The sequence below is a fragment of the Haemaphysalis longicornis genome, unplaced genomic scaffold, assembly GCF_048455015.1.
Source record: "Haemaphysalis longicornis isolate Haplotype H1 unplaced genomic scaffold, Haemaphysalis longicornis Haplotype H1 scaffold_4, whole genome shotgun sequence".
NCBI classification, from domain to species: domain Eukaryota; kingdom Metazoa; phylum Arthropoda; class Arachnida; order Ixodida; family Ixodidae; genus Haemaphysalis; species Haemaphysalis longicornis.
In genome coordinates this window covers 166861783-166882304 of record NW_027526361.1, presented here as the reverse complement: position 1 = coordinate 166882304, position 20522 = coordinate 166861783, and the positions used below count along the sequence as shown (strand labels likewise).

At 49.0% G+C, this 20522-nt stretch overlaps 1 protein-coding gene across 3 annotated transcripts in view; it reads left to right on the top strand.

Moving 5' to 3' along the window:
* Positions 1 to 18906, top strand: part of LOC144179501 (uncharacterized) — a 98721-nt gene extending 79815 nt beyond the window's left edge. The window contains exons 1-3 of one of the 3 annotated variants that reach the window (XM_077707883.1): positions 3594 to 3633; positions 12952 to 13014; positions 16046 to 18906. In XM_077707883.1, coding sequence (XP_077564009.1) covers positions 3609 to 3633; positions 12952 to 13014; positions 16046 to 18597 — 2640 coding nt within the window. In that variant the 5' untranslated portion in view covers positions 3594 to 3608 and the 3' untranslated portion in view covers positions 18598 to 18906. Of the gene's footprint in view, positions 1 to 3593; positions 3634 to 12951; positions 13015 to 16045 lie in introns of those variants that run through there. The other 2 variants (XM_077707881.1, XM_077707882.1) reach the window with 2 other exon arrangements.
* Positions 18907 to 20522: the final 1616 nt, after the last annotated feature.

Here is a 20522-nt window from a genome sequence, read left to right as displayed (position 1 = left end):
TTTTATTTAGCATTTTCCACGTTAAATCTGTTCTTGTTGCACATGTGGAAAACAGTTCATAAAAATAGGTATTTTTTGCCCAAATAATCTTTTGTTAATTTGTTCCGGAAAGATTTGAAAACATTTAATGACTCGGAATTCCGGTTTTTAAGAAACTTCTTATACAAGTTATTCCTTGCTTTGATCTTACGGAGTAATTCAGGACTAATCCAAGGCTTGCGGATTTTCTTACATGAGTGAAGTCGCTTATAGGGAAACGAGTCATTATATATGTTCAAAAAACTGTCCAAAAATAAATTGTAAGCGCTCTCTGCATCATCGTGCTTCCATCAAAACGTTCTAATTTTTGTCTAAACTCGTTAAGATTATTTGGCGTCATCTCCTGAAAAAATACTGCTGGTGCTTTCGTGTAATTGAACTTTTGTTTCTCTATGCATAAGTAAATCGCAATGTGCTCACTAATATCCGTACATACAACACCTGCCTTTAGATTAGAAGTGTGCGTGTTCGTGATAAACAAGTCTAACAGTGTGGTGGATGTAAGGGTTATCCTAGTTGGACATGTTATGACATTGGTGCAACCATATGAGAGGATTAACTGTTCAAATTCGATCTTCATACTAGTGTCCGTTAGCATGTTTATGTCTAAGTCTCCGCCAAATTAATGTTGTATTTATTTTCCCCTGCAAAGGCTAGAAGAGTCTGAAGAAAAGAAAAGAAATTTCTAACATTCCCATTTGGTGGACGGTATACAATTGCTAATATGCTTTTTTTTGTGTACAAAGACAAAATTTCGAAGTCAACGTTAACGCAAGAGAAGTCCGATATAACGTCACACGTGGCACCTTTTTTAACCATGAGGCATACACACCCTCCGCAACCGGTACTTCGATTCAGGAGAAAATTATTGTAATTCGAAAGACGCAGAACATTAGCATCTCCGACATACCAAGTTTCTGTTAACAGAATCACGTCGAACACATCGTTGAACTGGTGAAAAAGTACTTCAAGTTGCGGTATCTTATTTCCGGCGGATTGCGTATTTAAGTGAAGCAGGTTGAACGATTGTGCGCAGTCCCTACCGCAGACCTTCATAAACACGGAAGGCATTGTGAAGTCCCCCATCTTCTTGATAAAGAGGAACTATCGTGGAAGGTGTAAGAGCGAATCGGCCTTTACCCAACGTTATCTAATTCGCTTTCGTTGCGCACCCTCATCGCCTACTTTCCATCTTTATTCCTCAGATACACTTTCCCGTTTGTGTGCCAGGCGTATTTGTACCCATGATTTTTAGCCCAAACTTTCGTTGTTGCCCGTTTTCTTTTGTCAAGTTTTCCATAATGTGGCATGCTTCTTTAGCTTCTTTAGCTTCTTTAGCTTTAGCTTCCCTCAGTTTGCTCTTTTTTTCCAAGAAGGAGTTCCTTGTGGTTTGCTTCACGAATCGTACGATTATGCCTGTCAGTTTATCTCTAGCAGACGGTAACCGGTGCACTGCTACAACATCACTGTCGGCAAGCTGGGGCAGGTATAATTGCTCAGCTACGGCATTGATCTTACTCAAGAGGTCCTCATTTTCGGTTACAGGAAGCCCATGAAAGTCAAGGTTAAGTTTTCTACTGTGCAGCTCGAGCTCGTGAAGTTCCTGAGGAATTTCGTCCGTTCTGTACGTTTCCTCCCGTTCTTCAATGGCCTCAACCCGGTGCTTCAACTGTAGGACCTCTTTGTCCTGTCTACAAATATGAGCGAGAATTTCGTCATACTTGCTAAACATCATGTCAACGGACTTCTCAATGTTTCCCACAGTGGTTTTAAGCGTCATGAGGCCTTCAAGCTTTTCATTGACAGCTAGCATTAAGCTCGCTACATTTACATCTTGCTTCTTCCGTTTTTCGCCCTGACTGCCTTTCGACTTATTTCCCTTGCATGTTTGGCACTGCCATGACTTTCGCCATGCCTTGCCTTTAGACTTGTACGTACTTTCAGCAATGTCGGAGCATTTCCCAAAGTGATAGTTACGGTTGCATCCCGCACACAGCAAACCTTCACCATCTTCACATTGGGCCTCACAACAAGGGCACTCTTCACATTCATCACTAGGCATGGTAAAGTATGGCAAGATAAGGTATTCGTTAAGACAGGACTGTCACTAATCATAAGAAACAAAGCAGCAGCGACAGCAGAAGCATACTTTGCCTAATTGGTCAAAAACATTCACAGAAATTACAGACCAACCTGCGAGAGCACGACCGAATAACATTTGTAGAAAGCTTTCCGCAGCAAAGGGAGCGCAGGCCCGCGCCCGGTTGCTCTTGCCCACAAAACTATAGAAACGAAACTATATTACGCATTATTGGAATCACACTTCAGCTACTGAATCTTAGTCTGGGCAACCACAACGAAGACTGAAAATTCACACATTGCAGAAGAAAATCATGCGCCTCATTTCAGGTGTGCATTATTCTTCGTAGCCAATAAATGCTTCTAACTCCTATAACAGTATGGCATTTGAACGTATGTATAATTTCCGCATTTTGCGTTCTTTTTATTTGATATCTGTCGTGTCAAAACAATTTTTACCATCCACAGCAGTGGTAACACAATCAGCCCACGTAGTGAACAGGCACAACACTGACACTTGGCACATACCTCGTTTTCGTACTAACAACAAATTAATGTCACACCAGCGCAACCTTTCCGACATTTCAAATAGTTATGAGGTACATTATTTTTCCTTTCAGGAAACCCCGGCAATTACTTTGTAGAACTAGTGCCAACTCGTGGTACTTGAGTGATTTTGGTATTTTTTCCTGTTTCCATTCAAAAGGACGTAGAATAGGGCTAGTTGGTGATGCTTCATACTGAATTGCGCTAAGTATACAGACGAATAGGACGCTAAAAGGACTGGGACGAGGCGCAAACTTGCAGCTCTTTAATGAAAAAGGCGACAGAAATGGGGGACACCTAAATATACACACAAGAGCGACACTCTGCGCTTGCGCAGTAAAACCGATAAAACCTAAAACCAAAACATGAAGGTGCAGAAACGGATCTTTTCAGACGACGACGAAATACAAGAACACTGGCAGGAAAATGTGGGAGTGCCTGCGTGCAATATGTTATCTTTCTTGTCATGGTGGCTCTCTCTGAATTAATTTTTGTTCCTCACCAGCGAGCAGGATTGATGGCGTGCTAACGCACCCTTCCTCTTCTGTGATTATGTGAAATGCTTCGATGATCTCGCGCGTTATGCTGTCTTTAGCGCGTGCCAGAATGTGCGTGTCCGGTGTGCACTCGCGCAGTTTGCAAGTTTTGCAATGGAGTGACAGATTGCTCGTTGCCTGTGTTTGCTGACTTGCGTATCGGCGTTCTCTAAGGCGTTCATTGACGCACCTTCCGCTTTGTCCTCCTCGCGTGCGCCCACGCTGCTAAGAAAGCAAACGGCGGAACGCCTTGTTTGCTGTTAGTCCTCCTGATGGCGCCACAATACCGCTCGGGACCGCTGTTCATTCGCTTTGTTTATGACCGGATGTGTGCATGGGTAATGTCCGTTCATAGTGCTCGTTTCGTGAAACATTGGCTATGCTCGACGAACAGGGTCACCGAAGACAATGTCGCTTATGCAAGTTGCTCAGTGTAAGTTCAACGCGCCGGACGGCTGTGCAGCTGTAACCGGAATAGTGCGCGCAGTGCTCACTATGTTTACGTGGGCGTTCGTAGCTTCCATTGTTTACACCGCCATTCCAAGTGCTATAAAATAGATGCATTAAGTTTAAGCGAAAAGAGCTCATTCCACAAGCTTATAACCCCTGTTTAATTTGCGTTGGATCTTGCCGGCCGAAGCCAATCGCGCAGCTGCCCATAAGACGTCGTAGGTTTCTACTGCGGGAAATCAGCTAGTGGGTCGCATAGCCATTCTATTTTTTCCTAATTATATGGCTTATTTGAGCGAAGTTTACGTTAAAAGTGGTGATGCTTCTAACGAGAAAATCTTTCCAATGAACCAAACTGAATTTTGTCTGCATGGCCCATTTAAGTGTCACGGGGAACGTCTTTAACGTGATACGAGCTCAGGGCATTTCGAGTGTGTAATTACGCATCTATCCTGTTCGAATCATCTGTTCGCCGCATTCTTTGCCGAAAGAGGCGAAGGCGTGCTCGTTCCGGTTTAAAGACAGCTTTGGCTCACTCCGACGCGTACGCTAGCTATGCGATGCATGGAGGCGTTCGTGCGTCTTCTGTTCGCGGCGGGGTAGGGATCAGAGTGAGCCGGCGCGCGGTGCCTCCAGCGCACGAGCATCCGCTTCCTGAACAGGCGCTTACCGGTGGCGTTCACGCCAGCGGAGCTTTGCCGGAGGAAAGATTGGGCCCTGCAATTGCCGGGGGCCGGGAGCAGCGTTTCCTGGGGCGGCTGGGTATACATGCCTCCATTCGGGTGGCAGCAGCACGCGCCGACCCAGCCGCGGGCAGAAAAGGAGAGCCTTTGACCCTTGACAGTCACCCTGACCTCCGCGAAACGGGCCGGACGGGAGAGGGCGCTGGAGCCTCCTTAGCCCCCGTCAACAACGTAACAAGGCGGCTGGGAAACGAAGCTACTGTTGCTTTCAGCACCATGGTATAAAAGAGTATGGCGGCACTTTATTTATTTATGTATGTATGTATGTATGTATGTATGTATGTATGTATGTATGTATGTATGTATGTATATATATGTATGTATGTACGTACGCACGTACGTATGTAATACTGCCGACCTTTGAAACAAGGCCTTTGGCAGGAGTGAGCGATACAGTATGCAGATTACACAGCATAGATGAACATGCCTATTAAAGCAGTTCACTGGGGTACTGCCAGCGAACCATACAGCACCTCATGCAAAACCAAGCCGGGGAGGAGCAAATTTTTGCAACAGGACTGCACAAAACGAGAGATCAGCAAGAATAAATGCGTCGTTGCCATCAACGACAAGATAACACACTGACCGCATTAATCGCTTTTGAAACAGCATTTCAGCAACCGGCGCAGGACGAGCAGTAGGCGTAGCGACGCCGTGCGCGTACGACACGATAGTGCAGTGAAAGAACAAACAATGGTGTTGTAAATCAAGAGTTATTTTTAACGCTGATAGCAAAGATTGTAGGGACGCGCATTCCATAACTCTTAGCCTATTCCACTCACGAGTATCCCTCGCAAAAAAAGCAAGAGAAGTCTTTTAGTTTTTTCAGTGTTGTGAGCGTGTAGAACGGGCAACCACTGGTTCCATGTACGTATTTTTATTTATGCCTGTTTTTTCATAAAAAATAGGTACAGAAGTTTTTGCCTGTTATAATACCGTCTGTACTGTAAAGTATCTAACTGCGCGTTTTCCGAAAGCACACTGGGTGATATGCGTCAACTGTAACTGTTATTGACAAATCGGATGGCTTTTCGTTGTATGCTTTCTAATTTTGCGATATGTACCTGTGTGTGAGGATCCCAGACCACTGAGGCATATTCTAATATTTTACGGACATAGGTTTTGCAGCCTAGTCGTTTGATTTTTTTTGTAGAAATTTTGTAGAAATGGCTTTGTTTTTTATATACGTGACATGATCGTTCCATCGCAAATCTGAGGAAATTGTTACTCCTAAGTATTTGTAGTTATTTACGGATGATAAAGCGTGACCATCGATACAATACGAGAAGATTAAAGGTTCCCGCTGTCGCGTTATCCTCATAAATACTGTTTTGTTCACATTAACCTTCATCTGCCGGGTTTCGCACCATGATTGAAGCTTGTCTAGTGCCGAATTCTGAAGAGCTTGGGCAGCAGAACTTTGTACTTCCTGATAAAGCACGCAGTCATCCGCAAACAATTTCATTTTTACCGGTATGCCGTTCGTGATATCATTGACATAAATTAAGAAGAAAAGTGGACCAAGAATGGACCCCTGAGGTATACCGCAACCGTCAACCTCGCCGTCAATAACGACGCTTTGGCACCTGGAGAAAAAATAGACCTCAATCTAACCAAGCACAACGTCGTTCTTCAAAGCTGATTGAAGCTTTAGCAGTAATTTCGGATGCGACGCTCGGTCAAAAGCTTTCTCGAAGTCAAGAAAAATAACGTCGATTTGGCATCGCTTATCTAGAACAGCACCGAAGTCATGCATAGTTTTCACTAGCTGCGTTGTTGTACTTAACCCCTTCCTGAAACCGTGTTGGCAAGAAATAATGATGTTGTGTTCATCCAAGAATTGTGATAAATGCTTAAAGATTATGTGTCCGAGAATTTTCGCGCTAGTGCATGATAACGCGATTTGTCTGTAAGATGGAATGCGATTGGTGTTATTTTTGGTACTGGGACAATTTTGGAAATTTCCAGTCTTCAGGAAGTTCAAATTGCGACAGCGACTTATTGTATATACCAGTCTAGTAATGGGAGAACCATTCGGCGAATTGCACTAGAAAGGCATTAGGTACATGGTCAATTCCTGGCGATTTCTTTGTATCAACATCCAGCTGTAGCGCTAGCACTCCTTCCTGACTTACAGAAACGCTACAAATCGGTGGGACATCCTCCAAATAACAAAACTGTGGTCTAATACCATTGTCACAGGTGAAAACAGGGACAAAAAAATTGTTAAATATTTCTACGATGACTCTTTTGTTTGTCTCCAATTGCCCGTTTGTCTACATCGGGGAACGCTTCTTGGTGCAAAGTATCTCCAGAATTTTGCCGGATCGCGAGCTGGCAAAATTAAGTCTTTCAAAAGGTAGGAAGCGACTCCCCGGCCTGGCGCTCGGCCCTTGTGTGGGACTACAACGCTTGGGAAGTTCACCCATCTTGCATGGGAAATCACACTTATGGAAAGGGGTGGCAGCAAAAACACAGTAACCTTTTTTTTCTTCTTGCGCACTTTCTAGTGCAATGCAACTAATGGCCAGAACATTTGTGCACGGTACTTTTACAGCAGGAGTGTGCTGAGTATATGGTCGCTCTGCGAAAAAAACTGGCCGCGTATCTGCTCGCTTCGCTGCAAATGTTGTCGAAAGACGATAGGCTTCTGCCGCCACTGCTACGTAAATGCCCCTCATATTTCCCTCCCACCTCTCACGCCCCTCCCCTCTCGCCTCTCCCTCTCCCCACGATAAAAACGGGACAGGTTTACCGAAGTCAATTCAATTTTTCTGCGTTCCACTACTCACGAACCATCTATAAGAACTTTTCATTGTTGTGGGACTTCGAAGGCCGCACTGAGGCCTACGCTCGTGCGCGATCTCCTTTTGTATTTTCGGGTCAAAATATTGTTTTCAATGCGTATTTTCATGTGCTATTGCAAATAGCGAGCGCACATCTATTTTGATTTAAAAGAACATTGCCTAGTACAATTTATGTATTGATATTTTGCCTCAAATATACCCAATCTTTCCTTCTGGCTCAACAATATTGACAAGTAAGACGTGTGGTACCACATTTAGTTTGGAACGGTTTGCTTACAAACAATTTCCTTCCGAATTGTCTTGTGGCCAGGAGGCTGAATCGAGTGACAGACATGCACACAGACATACACACAGGCTGCTGAAAATTAAGCCTAAGCGAGACTATCGTCTTTGATAAAGCATAGCTGTCATACGGGGCCGCTTTTTACCTCCGGAGGGTCTGTCTGTTTGCGGACACCGAAGAATGACCGCACCCAGAGACGACCCTCCCCCCGACGACTGCCTCGAGGTTTGCCGTACTATGCTTATCCGAACTTGGCCCCCGCGATCCGAAGTAATCCGAATCCATTCTTCTTGGTCCAGTATTTGGCGACTTCATCTGCACCGTGTTTTACGTCTGCGCCTTGTGGTAATAAATGGTCCTGCACGTGACAGTGGGCTGTCTGGGGTATTTCGTTGGACCAAGTGATATTAACATTAATTTAAACGCTCTATGTAACTGCGTTTAGAAAATTGGTGAGGCGACATACCTTGTTCGACATGCCAGACATGAAAAAACTGCAGGTGCTGCACCGCATAATTTGTTACTCTAGAGGTACGAGTCGCAATGCGCACCTCTGCCGGAAATGGTTGTTTCAGGAGATGCAAACGGTAACGTTGTTCTTTCCGCTCTTTCTGAAACTCTCGAAAAAGCTCCTGTATTAACAGCCGTCAGCAGCTGACGGTCGCGTATAGAAGTAGAAGAAAAAATCCGCCGACAAGCACCCTCGAACGACGAGATGCCGAGACCTACGCGTAGCGCCGTGTCCGTGTTCTTACGGACCTCTATAAAATCTTCGCTTCAGGTACCACGTTTCACCTCAGTAGCGACAACACTTAGCACTAAGCTATTTCATACACTACTCTAAAGGACGACCAGTAGGCGTTAAGACGCCGTGCGCGTACGACATGATCGTGCAGGAAAAGAACGAATAATGCTTTGTATTGTTTGCCGGTGCCGGTATATTGTGTCCCAACGTCGAACAATAAATTGTTGTAAGTTGTTGTACGTGTTGTCGTAAGTGTAAGTGTTGTCACTTCCTTCTTATCGTGCTTGTCCAATTTTGCGCTGTCCCCCCTTCCGTCAAGGCAAAGCTCAGGGGTTGCTCTAAGGTCGCGGGAGTGGCTGCCTTTGCACCGCGTTCGAAGCTGTAGGACTAGGTAGCAAGCCTAACTCGACGCCGCCCCCTGCGAGCAAGGACTGATCTGATCTGATTGTAGGGTTTTACGCGCTGACGCAACGCAGGCGATGAGCCGCGTAATGGAGGGCTCCGGATTAATTTTGACCACCTGGGGATCTTTAACGTGCGGCAAAATCTCGTACACATGGGCGTTTTCGCTTTTCGCCTCCATGAAAAAAGCGGCCGGGAATTGAACCCGCGTCCTCGTGCTCAGCAGCACAACGCCTTAGCCACTGAGCCGCCGCGGCGGGTTGACGCAAGGACTGCCCACAAAATAAAAACAATGCTCTTACCGGCCAAAGTTTGATATCGGTGTAGTCTTAATAACTTGGCGAATACGTGAACGAGGGGTCTGTCCTGAAGACTTGGCGTGTTGAACCACAGCGCAAACGACGAGACAAAGGACAAGAGGACACACGAAGCCGGACTTGGCGTATTCTACATTTCAGGCTTGAAATAGCAGGTCTCGCACAAACCACGTCATCACTCCTTTTCTTCTACCAGATTTAGGTAAATCCCCAAGGTGGAATAAGTTTCTCCAGAGGAAAGTTTGACATCCACCTGAATGCAGCCGTACAGCTACAAAGGAAAGCTATACAGCTTCCTCAGAAACTTCGCTGTTGAAGAAAAATTCGTCTTGGTCCAGGATTGGAACCCGGGACCACCGCTTAACCGGAAGGAGGCTAGTTGTTTGTAGCGCGAGAGCGAATTTATCAACTCGAAGTGAAGCGGTGGTCGAATCCTTGACCAGGACGAATTTTTCTTCAACTGCGAAGTTTCTGAGGAAGCTGTACAGCTTTTCTTTGTAGCCGTACGGCTGCATTCAGGTGGATGTCAAACTTTCCTTTGCAACTGCTTTTATTCGTCGTCTTCGGTAGCGTGGTAGGGAGATACGATGTTTTAACTGCCGTTGGCCGAGAAAATGTTTGGATTGAGGGCATGCGTGTGTTCCGCACTGCTCTACGTAGGGGGATTGCATGCTCCTCTCGGCGTATCACGCGGCACCAATCAACGAATTCGGTGCAATTCCTTTTTTTGAAGGGGGGGGGGGGTGCATACCGTGATCAGCAGCTGCCGACCGCCTACAAAAAACGTGTGCCGAACCCCTCCGTAAAATGTCCCCAACGCTATGGTGAGTGGGCGTGAGAAGCACGAGAGCTTCCGTGAGACGGTTCCAGTAGCGCATCTAAACCCTAATGAACTCAAGTCAACTCGGTGCGCGAGATGGCACCCGTGACGTTGACCGTTCTTCGTCCTAGACACTGCTTCGGTGGGAAGGTGCTCTCTAATGGCACCCGCCGTGGGACTCAGTGGCTGTGGCGTCGTGCTGCTGAAAGCGGGTTCGATTCCCTGCCACGGTGGCTGCTTTTCTGATGGAGGCTAAAAGCGAAAACGCCCGTGTGTCGAGATTTCGGGCCACGCCAAAGATCCTCAGGGGGTCAAAATCAATCCGGAAAATCCCTCCACTACGGCGCGCCTCATAGCTTAGGTGCAGCTCTTCGGCGCGTTAAAGCCCACAATCTACGTCGCACGTCTACGTCTCACTCACGGAGCACACTGTAGCTGGCGCGGAGAATTTACCCAGCTTTTACCCCGCACGGAGGTGCCTGCTGGCAGGCGGGTGCGTCGGTGGTACGGCTTTGTCGTCTGCTTTAGCGACGGTTGTTTTGGGCCTGTTTTGGCGCAGCTTCGCGTCCATTGCGCGCTTCCTTCGCACAGCTTGATTAGCTTGTTCGACACCACCTCCTGGGTAACCCGCACCCGACGGAATTAAGCGGTCGTACGGCAAAGATACGTTAAGGATTGCTTTGAAGGGCGGGAAAATAAAATGTATATAGAGACCACATGCAGACATCTGACCGCTAGAGGAGGAATAGGAGAATAAACATTTATTGAGCGTAAGTGCTGATGGCAGGGCACTCGCCCGGTGGAGGGTGTCCTTATTCCGGGATACTCAGGATGCGACTTGCCGTCCAGGCCCTCTTGACCAGTTCTTACTGGTGTCCGAGGTCTGGATCGACCAGACGAGCCATCCATTGCTCAAAATTCGGGAAGGAGATTACGGGTAGGTTTGGTGTTTCTTGGCACTCCCATACCTGGGGTAAAGGGTGCCGGGCGTTGGACAGAAATTGCAAAGGCAGGGATGCTGAGTTTGGTAGATGGAATGGAGGAGGGTGCTGTGGGGATAAGAATTTGTCTAGAATCGCCGAAGAGTGGTGTATTCTTCTGTGGTTAACCGAGGATGAGGTGGTGGGAATTCGCTTCTGCCGAGCCTATGATGTTACAGGACGTCTGAATACCGGGGAAGTGGTTCTGTTTTGGTGTCAGCTGAGAACATTCCGTCTCGGGTAATGACCCGGTGTATGTATGCGCGGGCAGCGGTGTGAGCTGTGTCTGGGTGTCGTGGGTGTGGGTTGTGGGGTGTTGTGGGTGTCGTTTAAAGCATTTCTTCCCAATCACCTTCGCAGCGTGGATTAGAGCTGGTTTTTAGGGGCGAAGCTCCTTAGGGCGTGGGTCTGTCCATCCTCGACGTATGTATGTAGCCACCTCTAGTTTAATTCTTGGATTGTTTACTAGATGGCGTGGCTACCTCTAGTTTAGTTCTTGGATTGTTTACTAGATGGCGGTACTTGTATATGATGAAAAGATGCGCTTGGATTGTTTACTAGATGGCGTGGCTACCTCTAGTTTAGTTCTTGGATTGTTTACTAGATGGCGGAGAGCGTTGTAATAAAATCCGTTCGCTGTTGGCGCGCGCTCGGAGTCGCCCGATGGATAAGGCTGCAGATGTGCGAGCCCGCGAGGCAGAAGCGCTCCGTGAAGCTGCGCGACGCCGCCGCCAAGATCCTGCCGTACGAGAGCGGGAGGCCGAAGCGTGTCGTCTGGCTGCGCGACGACGCCGCCAAGATCCCAGCGTTCGAGAACGAGAGGCCCAAGCGTCACGGCAACGGCGCGAGGACCCTGCCGTACGCGAAGCGGCACGGCTGCGGCGCGAAGAGGATCTCCAAAACGTCAGAGAACGGGAAGCGGCGAGAAAGCGCGCGTATCGGCAGGCAGACCCCGATGCAGTGAGAGCTCGTGAGGCGTCTGCAAAACGCATCAGGCGAGCTCAGCCCCAAGGTGCCGACGCGCGGTTTAAGCGAGACTTTCTAGACGTTACGTTCGGACACAGATGTAGTGGGCGAACTTTCACTGAAGGGTCACGGTTTTACCGATGATTTCTCCTCAGGAGCTTCGCCCACTCATCATCATTCACCCCGTGGATATGATGTGAATATTTTCCTGGTTCAGTGTCGTTTTTTTATATATTAACGTACGATTTCATGCTAATTTATTTATCGCAAGTACTTTAGGTTGTAAATAGGCCATTTTATGCAGTACTTTTTATTGTGAACACGCTGCTGTCTCCAAGGGTCGTCAGGCACCCTCAAGCAGTACGCAACGGCTTCTCGCCTGATGGAACCCCAACCTGGTGTTGAAACAAATAAACCTTTGATTTTATTTGATTTTGATTTGAAGAAGGATGACCAACGAAGCTGGGCGCAGTGTGCGAACCAAAACACATCTGTTTGTAATTTGCGATTGATCACACCTTTGAACGAATGAGATGAATGCAACTTGGACGGAATAGAGTGTTATTCTAGACGACAAACATGGGTCTGTCCGTCTTCCTCCCGCGTCGTAGGCATGTATACTGTATGCGTAGCGCATCAGTCCAGACCGCTTTCTTACGGAGGACAGCAGTCAGGTGGAAGCAGAACGTGCGACCTCCACGTTGAAATTTCCCAAGGGCACAATGGGCACGTCATCGATAGGCGTGTGAAGCCTGGCTGCGCGCGCGCACACCTCTTCACCTCATCCTCCATGCACTCATAAAGGAGCCTCGGGTGATGTGCACAGCCTAGACTGGAAAGACACCCACCTAAACACCGCTCCGGGAGCCCTTCAAGGGGCTTTTGTCTGGACTGTAAAAAGGGCGAAAAAGCGTCACTCCGGGAGCATTTCAAGGAAGGCAGTACAAAACACTAGATCTGAAGGCAATAAATTTCCGTTTTGCGTGGTTTTACTGAGAGACACAATATCCGGAAACTAAGACATTAACAGCTTCGCTGTAAAACTCAAAGCGTGATTGGGGTGACGCGGGATGGGAGTGGTCGCAAGTCTGTGTCCTTCGTCCTGTAGTGGACATATGGGCACTTCCGCTGTAAAACTTCGGCGTCTTGTGGGGAAGTGTCGCGCAAAAAGTGCCCTGTGCACGCCGGACAGTGTGTGATTGCACTGCCGTTCGTACTGACGGCATTGCACCTTTCAGGTTCGCTGCCGTGGTGCCCGGCGGTGTGGCTGTGCGCCCTGCTGTGTGCTATCTGCAGCACAGGTGAGGATGTGGAGCACGCATGCGCAGAAATAATCTGGACACACGCCCAGACTGTCCCTGTAGCTGCCTGCATGTTTCCAAAACTTCCCATGTGCACAAGAAGCGAGGTATACAATCGAAAGGAAGTTACCGTCCCTGCAAGCTAGGCGGGACAATGTTGAAAGCGCCCAATTTTATTTATGAGTGCTGCGATCTGAAAACGGGATTTTTTTTATTTATTTAGTAGATACTGCAGCCCCAAGGCCAAGCAGGTGGGAAAAAAGATATACAATAGATAGAGTGAGTACATCTAAAGCAAAACACTGCAAACGGTATGAAGTAGAACGTAATTAGAAAATGACCATCACGCCTGACAAAAAATTGGGTAAAAAAGAAAGAAAAGAAAACAACATTTTACAAGGCCATAAAAGCGTAGATGAGTGACAACACAAGTGACAGCAGCATCGGTGCAAATGCCAACACATTGCAACAAGAAGACCTTTTCGAAATCGGAGACATAGCGCGCCAAAAACACATCCGCGGGCAACTTAGTAGATCTTAGTAGGACGGTGAAGAAGCCTTTACAATCACCTTATCAGACGAGCCCACACATTACATAGACACAAAAAATAGAAAATGATACAACATTCGTGCAAATGGAACTCAAAATCTGACAGTAAATTTTCTTAATCACCTTGCTGGAGAGGTCGTTATGCTCGGTAATTGCTTAGAAAATGGCAGTAATTGAAACCATGGCTTCGTGGCATGAGCGTTGTTATTGATAGAAGATTTCGGTGTCATTCGTTGTTACCATCAAAGTAATGAAAATAGAGGTGTCAAATTGTAATGTCTGATGACAGTACGCATATAAAATTTTGTAGCAAAACACCATTTCTTTCTGATGCTCATGATAAGTCACTCTTTTTAACAAGTGAAGTTACAGGTGTGCACCCGTAAGAATAATGAATAAGCGAGACCGCTTTCTTTTGGGTATTTTCTGATTTTTATTATGCATGTATATGTGAGTATTTCAAATGATGACGACCTATCCTAACATAAGACGAGCTATTTGCTGTATTTAAGCCAACAAATGAACAGGAGTATAAACCTTTAAACCACGGCTAAAAAAGGAGTTTCCGAAGGGGATCTTCCCACAACAGTATTGTGTACTTAACATCCTTAGAAGTCTACAACCGGACGCAGTTTCTGTTAGGAAAATGTCCCGACTAGTATAAGCGTGTGAACGGGGGCCATCTTAATCGTTTTGTTGATGAAGAATGTCTTACTTGCCAGTGCATACAACATACTACGTTTTCAGTATCATTCTTTGCATAAGGTGATAGAAAAGAATACGGAATTTAGTTTTACAACATGCAACCATTGTCCACACTTAGCAAAAATGGCATTCATAAAAATCGAAAACGCAAGATGGCATAACACGGAACGCCAGAATAAGCGCGAATACGTTCGAACAAAGTATGATTGGGACAAACGAATCGTTGTAGAACTTGTTGCTGGTAGAGTTGTTGACTACTTCATGACATGGTTTATTAAGCACTGAAAACGATGGACACTACAGAAAAGGCAACAGAACAATTGCGCTTTTGCTTTTCGACAACAGGACAAAGTCATGGTGTAACGAGGTTTTAAACGTTGGAAAAGTTTCCTTTCTAAACACGCGATTTATTTAGCCGCACCTGAAGTTTGGTGTCTAATTTATGCTATATATTTTTGCAGAAACGTCGTCAAACGCTCTTTTAAAAGCCATGGATGTGACGTCGGTTTTAATTCTATCATTATTTTAATTGGCAATGAAATTAAACGTCTGCACTGCAGTGTTGCGGACTTACCACTCCAGAATTGGAACTCCATATTCATTCCACGTTTTCGCGACCCGAGGATGGAAAGGCGACAACACTTGGAAATATGGAATTGGAATAGAATTAGGCGTCTTTTGCCCGGAATGGAATGGGAATAGAATGGACAGGATTTTTCTACAACCTGTGTCGATCTTTAGTTAGCACCTACAGCCTAGCTGGCTCTTAAACCAGCGGAGTTTGCATAAATATTATTTCCAATAACTTTTTCCTTTCCTAGGGAAGCATTTTAGGACTGTGAGGAAACCCGTAGGAGAGGTTGGGGGTCTTTCCTGGAGCCGTTGACGACTGACGATCTTTGCTTGGCTGTAGTCCTGTGGGGGTGCTTGCGAAGAAACAATGGGAGGATGTTAGAGATTCTCCCTGCCATCCATGAGCGCTAACTGGGGCCGAATTCTTCAAAAAGAAAGGGGCGTCGTTCTGTAGCGACGGAGTGTTGCCATGCAAAACATGTATTCTTGGGCTGGTGCGTCGCTTTGAGGGGCGGGGGAATGGTGAAAATGGCCCAGAAGAGCACTGTAGCAAGGGCGCAAAGCGACTAGCACTGCCCCCGTCGCCTTGAAACTTTGTGCCCTTGCTACAGTGCTTGGTGCGAAACCGTCTGTTAAGGGCTCGCGGGGCGCTTTGCCGACAGAATTGCATGAGCAAAATGTGCCAACTTGTGTCCGGGTAACGAGAGGGGTCTTCAACAATGTCCCGTATTGAACAAGTGGTGGTTATTCCAAGACAATCAACAATCACCGACTTTCGTACAGTGAATTCCAAACTATGCGGTCACTATAGCAATTAAGCTCAGTGTTCTGCAAAGCTGAGGATTACGAGAGCATGTAAGCAAAAGCAAGGTATAGACGACGTGCCTCTGAGTCAGATACAACAGTGTAAAAGCATGGTGTAATGATACGCGAAGCCCTTAGTGAGGTAACGCGTGACCGGCTGTGCAAGACTAAAGCAATCTGCGCTGAACGTAGAGCCTAAGGAGCAGCACACATTTAATTGTTTATCGGACGCCTTCAATTAGGTGTCCTTTGTTGCTCATTAGCTGAGATAACAGACGCGGCCAATATTGGGCTTCCACCATCTGGGGCTCCTTCTTCAGTCTTGGCCGCAGGGAAGGGCAGCATGGCCTGGGGAGGGAAGCGCAGTCTCAGCAGCGTTTCTTTCCCTCGTGCACGCAGGCGACCCAGACCGCTACTCGCAGGTGAAGGAGACGCACAACGGCACCTACCTGTCGCAGTACGAGTGGCGCGTGCGCGACACGTACGCGCTGCTTCAGCGCTCGTCGCTGATGCACGGCGTGAACCTGGCCGGGCCCGACTTCTACACGGGCAAGCCGGGCTACCGGGTGCGCCTGGGCCTGTCCTTCGGCCGCATCAACCCGGCCAACGGCATCCCGTACATGGGCGTCTGGTTCACCATCCTGCGCGGACGCTACGACGACGCGCTCGAGTGGCCCTTCCAGTACCGCTTCAACGTGACCGTGGTCGACCCTTCGGGCTCGGGACAGGATGCCCACGTGTCCATGAACCCGATGACCGCCATCTGCCGGCTTCGCAAGCAGTTCCAGCGGCCCACCGAGCGCAAGAACGACGTCGAAGGGTGCGGAAAGTCTTTCCTGGTGCCGCACAGCAAGCTGCTGGGCTTCGTGGCCGAGGACAGCCTCGTCGTGCGGCTGACCATATTCCTCGAGGACAAGGGTGCCATCCCCAAGAGGGCCAAGGCGTACATGCGGGGCCACCAGCTGGTCTCCGAGTTCCAGTGGGCAGTGGACGACGTGGACGCCAAGATTCGGCAGGCCCGCAAGGGCGAGCTGCAGCCCCTGACCAGCGACCTCTTCTACGTGAACAGCGAGAGCTACCTCATGGTACTCCAGCTGACCTTCCACCGGGACGACGAGCACATCGGGCTCTTCGCCGTGGTCGTGCCGGGGGAGTTCGACGACTCGCTCGAGTGGCCGCTCTCGTACAGCTTTGAGCTCTCCATCGTGGATCAGTCTCCCGGGTTCCTGACTGCCGACCGCAAGGGCGTCATAGACCCCACCTCGGGCGTGTGCCCGCTGGGCGCCTTTGTCAAGCCGCAGTACCAGCCCAACACGCCCTGCGGTTTCCGCAAACTGGTCTCCTTCTCCGCCCTCGAGAGGAACAACTTCAAGAAGGAAGGCAAGATTCTGCTCCGCTTCACCGCCATCCTCGACCAGATGCCAAACTTCGCCTCCGTGTCGGTCAAGGATCGCCACCTGGTTGCCGAGTACACCTGGAAGGTTCCCAACGTGGAGAGAAAAATCGCCCTGGCCATTTCCGGCAGGCCTTCGAACCTGCTCAGCGAGCGCTTCTACACCAGGCACCAGGGATACATGATGCAGATGCAGCTCAAGTTTCAAAACTTCACAAACGGCAGCATTGGCGTTTTTCTGACACTCTTGGAAGGTGGCTACGACTCTCTGGCAGTGTGGCCCTTCGTCAAGCGCTTCGATCTCATCATCATCGACCAACAGCACGGCAAGGAGGGCAACGACGTGGTTGTGGCAGTGGACCCGAACAATCCGTACATCAAGAACGAGGCGTGCGTCGGTTCTTTCTGGAGGCCCTTCGGGCGCAACGATGCCTGCGGCTCTTCGAGCGCCATTTCGTACGACCAGGTATACAAGCGCAAGTACATTCGCTACGGGAGCCTACTGGTCAAGCTTGTGGTGTACATGGAGGAGATAGAACCGCCCGACATGGCCCGCCTGGTCTTCCGCGACGACAGCGTCGTGGCCGAGTACGACTGGATCGTCCCAGATATAAAGGAAAAGGTGGTGCAGGCAAAGCTGGGCAATGCGCAGTTAGTGGACAGCAGCAAGTTTTACCTGACCAACGGAGGCTACCGGGTAATGCTACGTCTGTACCCGGAGAAAGCAGAGGGCTACGTCGGCCTCTACGTGGTTTTCACGCGCGGCGCTTATGACGACCTGGTCGAGTGGCCCTTCACGCACAAGTACGAGATGGTCATCGTGGACCAGAGGGACGGCGGCTCGGCTGACATCGTGCGCACCACGTCCGCGGCATCCGGCTGCCCCGACATCGCGCTGCAGAAGCCCGCCCAAGAGCTCGCCGAGTGGAGCTGCGGCGAAAGCCGCATGGCCAGCCACGCGGCGCTCTTCGACGGCGGCTACGTGCGGGGCGGGGCCATGCGCGTGCGCTTCCGCGTCTTCCTTAAGGAGTACGCCAGCCACGTGGCCTCGGTGACCGTGCGGGACGGCGCTCTCGCGTCCGAGTACCTGTGGGAGCTGAAGGAGGCGGCGGCCAAGGTGGCCCTGCTCACCACGGGCGGCTTCTCCAAGGTCGAGAGCCCCGTCTTCTACACGGCCAACCAGGGCTACGCACTCAGGATGAGCCTGGTGCTGAACCGGGTCACGCCGCCGCTGCAGAGCCTCGCGAGCAACGACGACCAGCGCGTGCTGGGCGTGTACTTCACGCTCTGGAAAGGCAGGCACGACAGCGTACTGCGGTGGCCGTTCCCGCACTTGCTCACGCTGGCCATCGTCAGTCCGACGGCCGGCCGACCGGACCTGTCGAAGACGGTGGACCCAACCCACGCCCGCTGCCCGCCCGAGGCGTTCCACAGGCCCCAGACGGCACGCAACGACCACGCCTGCGGCTTCTCGGCCTTCCTTGCGGCCGACCGACTCGGGGACTACATGCGCGATGGCTCGGTGATCGTCAGGGCCACGGTGCACATGCGCAGCTGACGGCCGTGCTCCCGGTGGAACGCTATCTTGCACACTTGTGGCAGCGACTGTGTGTGGTGCTTGCGCTTGCCTGTGAACAGCGTCGTCGCCATAGAACGCATTCCACCCGCACTTCCTATTTTAACCGACATTTTCAACAGACATTTCAACAGACATTTCAAATGTTGCCCTGGAGGCAGCCTACGCTTCTGCTGTTCCGCAGGGTCCGGCAAAGTTGCGGTCGGATAAAAGTGCCTCCTTTAGAATTTCTAAGTACACCCGAGCCTTCACGTGTAGAATAAAGATCATTATGCGGAGCAAAACAATATACATCGCTCGCAATCATTCAGCAAACACACAGAAAGACTTTAATTTAGAACGGCGCCAGAACTGCCAGTACAAGCACAATTCAGTTAGGCTTTACTTTTTACTTTACTATTGTACCATGGTAGTTTTAATGCAAGTCAGAAATATAGCCACCTTTCACAGATATCCAAGTCTGTGGAGACGCTCATTTACCAGGGCAGGTATTAAGTCGGTTTAACAGCTGAAAATCAAGGCTAACCACCCCAGCGATTGTGGAGAGGTTCGCGAAACGATTGCTGCCTTGTGGAGGTTGGTTTATGCAGGGTCCTTCAATGCTTCCGAAACTCTGCCATTAACGCCATGGGAGTGGTCCATATGTCGTCACAGCCGAGAGCACGGGGGGGGGTGGGGGCAAGACGAGATCTGCGCGGTGCGTCGAGGAAGCTATACGCTCCCACGGGATGCAGTGGCATTGAAAGTTCGTTTTCGTAGTTTCAACTGATTTGTATGAGTGACGTTTTAAATATATTGTTGTTATGTGTGTAATCCGCGACAGAGCGCAGACGGTGCCGACGCAGCGAAATCTGCTGGCCGTGCCAATTGTCCGGAGCGGGTGTTCACCGTGCTGTCGTGGGTTTTCACCATCCTCATCATCGTCATACAGACGACAAGCATAATCATCACTGCCTAAGCCGTGAAGAAGACGAGCACGTGCCCCTTCGTGAGCGCGTGTGCTTGGTGTGTGACTGCTTCCAGGCATCAGGCACATGCTCATTGAAATTCATCCACTTTTCCGCTAGTATACGTGCGGAAAAGAGGATGTATTTCCAGTTTTTGCAGTTGTTTCCAGTAGTTGCAGCGTTACACTGGTGAGGTGCTGGGTACAGAAGCGTCTGATGCCAAAGTCTTCCTCTGACAGCCCTGAGAGACCTCCCAGCGTCTGCACTCCCGTATATCGTTGTAGCCGCCGGAATCTAGGCCTACCTGAGAACACGGCGCCTTGCTTGACACCGCACCAAAGCGCCAGAAGCAAACAGCCCCGAGTCCTGGGTGTATTGTTAGTGAGCGCGGAACTTGGCAGTCACATTTAAGCCGGTTTTTACAGAAGCATCTTTGTAGCCTTACCATCGACGACCCGTTCATCGCCAAGAGTTGACTTGAGGTCATCGATTATGTAAAGAATGGCGCCTCGGCGGGGTTTGCCTTTTCCGTCGACGTTGAGGATTTATTCTATTCTGTGCCGCACTTGGAACTGTTTGCTTCTGTTAGGCAATGCATTGACGTAAACTGCGGGGTCAAGTTCCAGAATTCTTGTGGTATGTTGGTGGACTGTTTTATGAGTTTATTGTAGTTTTATCTGGACGCAACATTTGTTTCTTTCGAAGGACGCATGTACATTCAGAAAGAAGGAATTTGTATCGTGTCCTGTGTTGCGCCTGTCTTATGCAATATTTTTCTTGCTAGTGTCGACCGGGACATGCTTTTAAGTTTTGACAAGTATGTTGTTCTGCGTGTTTTTAGATATGTCAACGATTTTAATGGTTTTAAGAAAACAGTGTTCACCTAGCTACATTGCAACCGCAAAAGTGATTTTAGAGAATTTTAGCCGCCATGGGAAGGGTCTTGCATTCACACACGAG